Raw genomic sequence first — 9,344 nt, forward strand, 5'->3', positions numbered from 1 at the left:
CTCTGCCTCTCTTCCCTCGCTGTGGAACCCCGGGGACTCGCGGGTCTCCGGGGGGGGTTTTCCTGCTCCCTGGCTCATTCCAAGGGGTGGGATGAGCCTCCCTGCCCCTCTCCTCCCTCTCAGCCTGCAGGACAGCAGAGCTGGCCGACGTTCTGTTCCTCGTGGGACAATCCCAGGGCGCGGGCAGGGAGAGCTCCCGGCTGCTCCGGGACTTCGTCGGCAGCACGGCGCGTTCCTTGGAGAACCCGGGAATGGGGAAAGGAGGGATCCGGCTGGGAGTGGCGCTCTACGGGGAGGAACCAAGGTGGGTCCATCCTTCCTCCCCCTCCAGCAGCTCCTGTGGGGTTCCTACAGCCCTGGAACCCTCTGGGGGCAACCATGGCTTGAGTTCTGGAGCAAAGGTTCAACCACCAGCACCTCGAGGTGCTTGGCCTTGGGGAGGAGCCTTCCTTCCCTTGCAGCAGCTCCTGTGGGGTTCCTACAGCCCTGGAACCTCATGTGGGCAACCATGTCCCCATGGCTCAAGAGCTGAACCCTCACCCATGTCACCAGCACCTCGAGGTGCTTGGCCATGGGGATAAGCAAAGGTGGGTCAGTCCTTCCTCCTCCTCCAGCAGCTCCTGTGGGGTTCCTACAGCCCTGGAACCCTCTGGGGGCAACCATGGCTTGAGTTCTGGAGCAAGGGTTGAGTTCCTGAGCAAGGGTTCAACCACCAGCACCTCTAGGTGCTTGGTCACAGGGAGGAACCAAGGTGGGTCCATCCTTCCTTCCCTTCCAGCAGCTCCTGTGGGGTTCCTGCAGCCCTATAACCTCATGTGAGCAACCACGTCCCCACGGGTCAAGAGTTCAACCCTCTGACCCTACAGGTTCTTGGCCATGGGGAGGAACCAAGGAGGGCTGGTCCTGTCTCCACCATCACCAGCTCCTGTAGGTTTCCTACAGCCCCATAACTCAAAATGGGCAAAAATGTCCCCATGGCTCAAGAGTTCAACCCTCAAAACCACCAGAACCTTGAGGTCCTTGGCCATGGGGATAAACCAAGGTGGGTCCATCCTTCCTTCCCTTCCAGCAGCTCCTGTAGGGTTCCTACAGCCCCATAACTCAAGATGGGCAACAATGTCCCCATGGTTGAGTTCCTGAGAAAGGGTTCAACCACCAGCACCTCGAGGTGCTTGGTCATGGGGAGGAACCAAGGTGGGTCAGTCCTGTCTCCCCTTCCAGTTCCTGTAGCCTTCCTACAGCCCCATAACTCAAGATGGGCAACAATGTCCCCATGGTTGAGTTCTTGAGTAAGGGTTCAACCCTCACCAATGTCACCAGCACCTCGAGGTGCTTGGCCATGGGGAGGAACCAAGGTAGGTCAGTCCTTTCTCCAGCTCAGCTCCTGTGGGGTTCCTACAGCCCTGTAAGTCCAGATGTCCAACTATGTTGGTCAGCTCCAGAGCTGACCCATCCCCATCCTCTCGAGGTGCTCGGCCCCCCCGGGAAACTCTGGAGGCCAGGAAGGATGGGGTCCATCCCGGCTCCAAGAAGTTCCCCAGTCCCCAAATTTGGGATTCCTGGTTTTGGTCGTATTGGGGTTTTAGGATCACGGGGCTCTGGGGTTCATTCCCTGCGCTCCCTGGGGTGGAGAGGGGAATGGAATCCTGGAATCACGGCAGGGTTGGGGTTGGAAGGGATGTTAAAGTTCATCCAGTTCCAACCCCAACGCCTCCACTATCCCAAGTTGCTCCAACCCGGCATTGGACACTTCCAGGGATCCAGGGGCAGCCACAGCTTCTCTGGGAAATCCATTCCAGCCCCTCCCCACCCTCCCAGCCAGCACTTCCTTCCCAATATCCCATCCATCCCTGCCCTCTGGCACTGGGAAACCATTCCCTGTGTCCTGTCCCTCCCTGCCTTGTCTCCAGTCCCTCTCCAGCTCTCCTGGAGCCCCTTTAGGCCCTGCAAAGGGCTCCAAGGACTCTGTGGCCCCATTTGGAACTGGAATTTGGGGCTGGGCTGTGCCAGGAGCATCCAGAGCTTTGTTTTTCCTCCTGGATCCAGCGTTTCCCTTGGCTGGGAATGGATAAACTGGAGAGAGACCTGGAAGCACCGAGGGTGGATCCTAAACCCCCTCATTTCTTAAAATCCTGGAATGGTTTGGGTTGGAAGGGAATTTAAAGCCCATCCAGTTCCAACCCCAAGGACACCTCCCACTATCCCAGGTTGCTCCAACCCGGCCTTGGACACTTCCACGGATCCAGGAGCAGCCACAGCTTCTCTGGGAAAACGCCAACTAAAGATCCACGTTATCGCTGCTCATTCCCTTATTCCTTATCCTCGCTGCGTTTCCTCGCTCCTTATCCCGCCATTCCTCATTCCCAGGATGAGCATTGAGCTCACAGACCCCGCGACCGTCAGGGAAAAGCTGGCTGGAATTCCGGATCCATCCCTGGGAGGCAGCGGCCTGAGGACGGGAACAGCCCTGGCCTTTGCCACCCGGATCCTGTCCCGGCTGGACACACGGAGAGAGGAGGCGGCAAAGGTGGGATATCCCTGGGAATTCCAGGGGGGGGGGGCAGGCATCACACCTCCAGCTCCGTTATCCCAAGGTGTGGAATCTGCGTTCTCCTTCGCTCTGAGACCCACACGTGTGGGCAGTGTGGCCTGTTTGGAGTCCTGGAGCTGGAAGTTGTTTAAAGTCTGGGAATGCTGAGCTGGAAGTAGTGAAAGGTCTGGGAGTGCTGATTGGGAAGTAGTGGAAGATCTGGGAATGTTTCTCTGGAAGTAGTGGAAGGTCTGGGAATGCTGACTGGGAAGCAGTGGAAGGTATGGGAATAATCCTCTGGAAGTAGTTGAGGGTCTGGGAGTGCTGATTGGGAAGTAGTGGAAAGTCTGGGAATAATCCTCTGGAAGAAGTTGATGGTCTGGGAATTTTTCTCTGGAAGTAGTGGAAGGTCTGGGAATGCTGAGCTGGAAGTAGTGGAAGGTCTGGGAATGCTGAGCTGGAAGTAGTGGAAGGTCTGGGAATGCTGAGCTGGAAGTAGTGGAAGGTCTGGGAATGCTGAGCTGGAAGTAGTGGAAGGTCTGGGAATGCTGAGCTGGAAGTAGTGGAAGGTCTGGGAATGCTGATTGGGAAGCAGTTGAAGGTCTGGGAATGTTTCTCTGGAACTAGTGGAAAGTCTGGGAATGCAGATTGGGAAGTGTTTGAAGGTCTGGGAATGCAGATTGGAAGTGTTTGAAGGTCTGGGAATGCAGATTGGGAAGTGTTTGAAGGTCTGGGAATGCAGATTGGGAAGTGTTTGAAGGTCTGGGAATGCAGATTGGGAAGTGTCTGAAGGTCTGGGAATGCAGATTGGGAAGTGTTTGAAGGTCTGGGAATGCAGATTGGGAAGTAGTGGAAGGTCTGGGAATGCTGAGTTGGATTTCTGAGTTGGACATAGTTTCAGCTGGATCCTGAACTGTGTCCTCTGGATCCAGTGGGAAGGGTGAGGCTGGATCCTGCAATGCCTGGAATGCAGTGCTGGGACACAGGCAGAGCTCCTGGAAGCCGATTCCCTGGGAACTACCCTGGAGGTGTTGGGTCCTCTCAGGATTTAATCTCAGGACAGGAATTCCATCCAAAGCTGGATCCCGGCGTGAAATCCTTGGGAATTCCTCATGTTTCCCCTTCCTTCCCTGGTTTGTCCTCCCCCAATTCCCGCAGGTGGTTGTTCTGATCACGGATGGGAAATCCAGCGATTCCGTGGAAGCCGAAGCCCAGGCCCTGCAGGATCTGGGGGTGACGGTGTTTGCTGTGGGTATGTATGGATCCATGGAATACTGGTCCGTGGAAAACTGTGTGTGCACCAGCACTCCACTCCCTGCGGAATATTCCTCAGGCACAAACCCTCTTCCTGTGAAAAATTGCTGGATCCTGAAATGTCTCTGGATCCAATGGGAAGGGTGAGGCTGGATCCTGGAATGTCTCCTCTGGATCCAATGGGAAGGGTGAGGCTGGATCCTGAACTGTCTCCTCTGGATCCAATGGGAAGGGTGAGGCTGGATCCTGAACTGTCTCCTCTGGATCCAATGGGAAGGGTGAGGTTGGATCCTGAACTGTCTCCTCTGATCCAAGGGGAAGGGTGAGGGTGGATCCTGAAATGTCTCTGGATTCAATGGGAAGGGTGAGGCTGGATCCTGGAATGCCTCCTGTGGATCCAATGGGAAGGGTGAGGCTGGATCCTGGAATGTCTCCTCTATATCCAACGGGAAGGGTGAGGCTGGATCCTGAGATCTCCTCTGGATCCAACGGGAAGGATGAGTTTGGATCCTGCCCTGCTCCTTTTCACTCCCCACCCCAAGAGACCTTTCCACCTCTCATCCTATCAGCACCCAGATTTCCTGTGGAATCTCTTCCACCCCTCTGGAGAACACCTTTCCCTCTTTTCCCTCCCCCATCCAGCCAGAGCCCCCATTCCTTGCCCCATTCCTCCTCCACAAGCACCACAACTCCAAAATCCACGTCCAGCTCCAAGTCCACCATGTTCCTCCTCCTTCCCGCTTCCCGACCTGCTCCATGGGCGCTGTTTGACGGCCCTCCTTCCCCCCTTTTTTTCCCTCCCCTTAGGAATCAAGGATGCCGACAGGAAGGAGCTGAGCGGGATCGCCTCGGAGCCGGCGGCGGAGCACGTGCTCCATGTGGAGGATTTCCAGCTGCTCCCTTCCGTGGGCCCCAAACTCTCCCGGAGGCTTTGCTTCGTCGCCTCGGAGCCACCACGACCTGTCAAGACCATGCAAGGTGTGTCCAGGTTTTCCCTTCATCCCGCTTTCCATGTGCCCCTTCCCGGTCCCTGGAAGTGCCTCCAAAGAGATGGAGTTCCCACATCCCTTCCGTTCGTCGCGACGGAGCTTTAGGGGTTGGATGATCCCGGAGGAGCAGATCCCAGATCCAATCCCTGCTTTGGGATTGTGGTTCTCCGGGTCTTGTGGCTGCTTCTCCATGGTTTGTTTAGTGATTCCAGATCCTGGGAATGGCTGGATCAAACCAAAGGAGCGGCGACGGCTGGGCCAGCAGTGGGGGGTTTTGTCACGGGATTATTCCGTGAACTCTGGGTCAAGAGGTCTCCAGAGAGGTCTCCAGAGAAGTCTCCAGGAGATGAGGTCTCCGGAGAGACCTCCAAAGGGATGAGGTCTCCGGAGAGACCTCCAAAGGGATGAGGTCTCCGGAGAGACCTCCAAAGGGATGAGGTCTCCGGAGGGACCTCCAAAGGGATGAGGTCTCCGGAGGGACCTCCAAAGGGATGAGGTCTCCGGAGGGACCTCCAAAGGGATGAGGTCTCCGGAGGGACCTCCAAAGGGATGAGGTCTCCGGAGGGACCTCCAAAGGGATGAGGTCTCCGGAGGGACCTCCAAAGGGATGAGGTCTCCGGAGGGACCTCCAAAGGGATGAGGTCTCCGGAGGGACCTCCAAAGGGATGAGGTCTCCGGAGGGACCTCCAAAGGGATGAGGTCTCCGGAGGGACCTCCAAAGGGATGAGGTCTCCGGAGGGACCTCCAAAGGGATGAGGTCTCCGGAGGGACCTCCAAAGGGATGAGGTCTCCGGAGGGACCTCCAAAGGGATGAGGTCTCCGGAGGGACCTCCAAAGGGATGAGGTCTCCGGAGGGACCTCCAAAGGGATGAGGTCTCCGGAGGGACCTCCAAAGGGATGAGGTCTCCGGAGGGACCTCCAAAGGGATGAGGTCTCCGGAGGGGACCTCCAAAGGGATGAGGTCTCCGGAGGGACCTCCAAAGGGATGAGGTCTCCGGAGGGACCTCCAAAGGGATGAGGTCTCCGGAGGGACCTCCAAAGGGATGAGGTCTCCGGAGGGACCTCCAAAGGGATGAGGTCTCCGGAGGGACCTCCAAAGGGATGAGGTCTCCGGAGGGACCTCCAAAGGGATGAGGTCTCCGGAGGGACCTCCAAAGGGATGAGGTCTTGACTTCATCCATGAACTTCCCATGGTCCAAACCAAAGCCCTTCCCTTTCTTCTCTGGCAGCTGAGAAGATCCTGGGCCCGCGGGACCTGCGGGTGAGCGAGCACGGCCACAGCTCCCTGCGGCTCACCTGGATTCCGGCCACCGGGAAGGTGATGGGATACCGTGTCCGTGTCCACCCGCTGCTGCCCTCGGGGCAGCCGGATCCGGAGGAGCAGCGGGGAGGTGGGCGACGTTCCCGTCGGGCAGAGCAACAGTTGGAGTTCCCAGGGCTGGGGTGGGAGTTCCCAGGGCTGGGGTGGGAGTTCCCAGGGCTGGGGTGGGAGTTCCCAGGGTTGAGTTCCCAGTGATTAGGTTGAGTTTCCAGGGTCGGGGTGGGAGTTCCCAGGGCTGGGTAGGAGCTCCAGGTTTAAGTTCCCAATGATCAGGTTGAGTTCCCGGTGTCGGGGTGGGAGTTCCGGTGTCGGGGTGGGAGTTCCCGGTGTCGGGGTGGGAGTTCCCAGGGTTGAGTTCCCAATGATTAGATTGAGTTCCCGGTGTCGGGGTGGGAGTTCCCGGTGTCGGGGTGGAGTTCCCGGTGTCGGGGTGGGAGTTCCCGGTGTCGGGGTGGGAGTTCCCGGTGTCGGGGTGGGAGTTCCGGGGTTGAGTTCCCAATGATTAGGTTGAGTTCCCGGTGTCGGGGTGGAGTTCCCGGTGTCGGGGGTGGGAGTTCCCGTGTCGGGGTGGGAGGTTCCCGGTGTCGGGGTGGGAGTTCCCAGGGTTGAGTTCCCAATGATTAGATTGAGTTCCCGGTGTCGGGGTGGGAGTTCCCGGTGTCGGGGTGGGAGTTCCCGGTGTCGGGGTGGGAGTTCCCCGGTGTCGGGGGGGGAGTTCCCGGTGTCGGGGGGGGAGTTCCCGGGGTTGAGTTCCCAATGATTAGGTTGAGTTCCCAGGGTCGGGGGGGAGTTCCCAGTGTCATGGGGGAGTTTCCAGGGTTGAGTTCCCAATTATTAGGTTGAGTTCCTCAGTGTTGGCATTGGAGTTCCCAGTGCTGAGTTCCCAATGATTAGGTTGAGTTCCCAGTGTTGATTTTCTGTTCCCAGTGTGGGGTCAGCGTTCCCAGTGTCCCTTCCCAAACCTTCTCAAACCTTCTCTTTTTCCCCTCCTCCTTCCCCCTCCCCTATCTCCCTTCCCGTTCCCAAATCTTCCCTCCCCTTCCCAAACCTTCCCTTCCCCTGCATCCGTGCATCCCCTTCCCCTTTTCCCGTGTCAGCATGACCCAGATCCCACTCCTGGATCCCAATGTCCGTGTGTTTTAACAAATGACCTCCCGAGGTGTTATCCCGAGCTCTTCCCAGCCCGGCACCTTCTCCCTCCCCGGCGGTGGGATGACATCCCTTGTCCCCCGTGTGACAGCTGGAGGTGGGAGGTGACACCAACACCCTGCTGGTGACAGGCCTGAGGCCCAGCACCAAGTACGTCCTCACCGTGAGGGCCACCTACGGAGACGCCCTCGGAGAACCCGCGGCTGCCAAGGGGAAAACGAGTGAGTGGCTCCTCCTCATCCTCCCGGGGTGGAACAGGGAAAATCCCACCTGAATCCAGGGGAAGGGAAAAATGAAGGTTTGGGAAGGGAAGGGAAAAGGGAAGGGAAGGGGAAGGAAAAGGGAAGGGGGAAGGGAAGGGGGAAGGGAAAAGGGGAAGGGGGGAAGGGGAAGGGAAAAGGGAAGGGGGAAGGGGGAAGGGAAAAGGAAGGGGGAAGGGAAAAGGGAAGGGGGAAGGGAAAAGGGAAGGGGGAAGGGAAAAGGGAAGGGGGAAGGGAAAAGGGAAAGGGGAAGGGAAAAGGGAAGGGGGAAGGGAAGGGAGAAGGGAAAAGGGAAGGGGGAAGGGAAAAGGGAAGGGGGAAGGGAAGGGAGAAGGGAAAAGGGAAGGAGAAGGGAAAAGGGAAGGGAGAAGGGAAAAGGGAAGGGAGAAGGGAAAAGGGAAGGGAGAAGGGAAAAGGGAAGGGAGAAGGGAAAAGGGAAGGGAGAAGGGAAAAGGGAAGGGAGAAGGGAAAAGGGAAGGGAGAAGGGAGAAGGGAAAAGGGAAGGGAAAAGGAAAGGGAAGGGAAAAGGGAAGGGAAAAGGAAAGGGAAGGGAAAAGGGAAGGGAAAAGGAAAGGGAAGGAAAAGGGAAGGGAAAAGGAAAGGGAAGGGAAAAGGGAAGGGAAAAGGAAAGGGAAGGGAAAAGGAAAGGGAAGGGAAAAGGGAAGGGAAGGAAAGGGAAGGGAAATGAGAAGGGAAAGAAGGGAAGGGAAAAGGGAAGGGAAAGGAAAGGGGAAGGGAGGTTTGGGAAGGGAAAGGGAAGGGAAGGTTTGGGAAGGGAAGGGCAAGGAAGGTTTGGGAAGGGAAGGGCAATGGGAAGGTTTGGGGAGGGAAGGGAAAAGGGAAGGTTTGGGGAGGGAAGGGAAAAGGGAAGGTTTTGGGGAGGGAAGGGTTAAAGGGAAGGTTGGGGAGGGAAGGGTAAGGGAGGTTGGGGAGGGAAGGGTAAAGGGAGGTTGGGGAGGGAAGGAGAAAGGGAAGGTTGGGGGAGGGAAGGGAAGAGGGAAGGTTGGGGAGGGAAGGAAGAGGGAAGGTTTGGGGGAGGGAAGGGAAGAGGGAAGGTTGGGGAAGGGAAGGGAAGAAGGAAGGTTGGGGAAGGGAAGGGAAGAGGGAAGGTTTGGGAAGGGAAGGGAAGAGGGAAGGTTGGGAAGGGAAGGAAGAGGGAAGGTTGGGGGAGGGAAGGGAAGAGGGAAGGTTGGGGGAGGGAAGGAAGAGGGAAGGTTGGGGAGGGAAGGGAAGAGGGAAGGTTGGGGAGGGAAGGGAAGAGGGAAGGTTGGGGGAGGGAAGGGAAGAGGGAAGGTTGGGGGAGGGAAGGGAAGAGGGAAGGTTGGGGGAGGGAAGGAAGAGGGAAGGGTTGGGGAGGGAAGGAAGAAGGGAAGGAGAAGGAAAGAGAACAGGGAAGGGAAAGGGAAGGGGGAAGAGAAAGGAAGGGAAGGGAGGTTTGGGAACGGAAAGAAAATAAGGGAAATTCCAGAAAGAAACCTTAAAAATCATCCTTAAGGGATCCCTTGACAATCCCTGGGAGGCCGGAGGGGGATCCTCTGTTCCAAGGAAACAGCTGAGGGGGAGCTGCTGCCGCTCCCCCTCTTTTTGCCCCTCTATCCCTGAGTATTTCCAAGGCTCTTTCCCCTGGCACTCCCTCGTGGCATGACATGTCCCCCTCCCTTCCCGTGTACCCGAAGCTCCCCGTTCCCCCCGTCACCAACTTCCGGGTGGTGGAAGAAGGACCTTTCAGCCTGAAGGTGGCCTGGACCCCTCCCCCTGGGAAACTGGAGGGCTACAAGATCTACATCCCCAGGGTGAGTCCTTTGGTGACATTCCATGGCCTTCCCTTTGGAAAGAGCGGA

The 9,344-nt window shown here is 57.6% G+C and overlaps 1 protein-coding gene across 1 annotated transcript in view; it reads left to right on the top strand.

Moving 5' to 3' along the window:
* The window catches only part of LOC135415252 (collagen alpha-1(VII) chain-like), a 136,794-nt gene that overhangs the window by 1,526 nt on the left and 125,924 nt on the right, over positions 1-9,344 (top strand). The window contains exons 2-8 of the mRNA XM_064656912.1: positions 124-304; positions 2,368-2,527; positions 3,689-3,782; positions 4,592-4,762; positions 6,003-6,158; positions 7,330-7,465; positions 9,182-9,296. Of these exons, the coding sequence (XP_064512982.1) occupies positions 124-304; positions 2,368-2,527; positions 3,689-3,782; positions 4,592-4,762; positions 6,003-6,158; positions 7,330-7,465; positions 9,182-9,296 (1,013 nt within the window). The remainder of the gene's footprint in view (positions 1-123; positions 305-2,367; positions 2,528-3,688; positions 3,783-4,591; positions 4,763-6,002; positions 6,159-7,329; positions 7,466-9,181; positions 9,297-9,344) is intronic.

This window comes from Pseudopipra pipra, chromosome 5 (assembly GCF_036250125.1).
Source record: "Pseudopipra pipra isolate bDixPip1 chromosome 5, bDixPip1.hap1, whole genome shotgun sequence".
Lineage (NCBI taxonomy): Eukaryota > Metazoa > Chordata > Aves > Passeriformes > Pipridae > Pseudopipra > Pseudopipra pipra.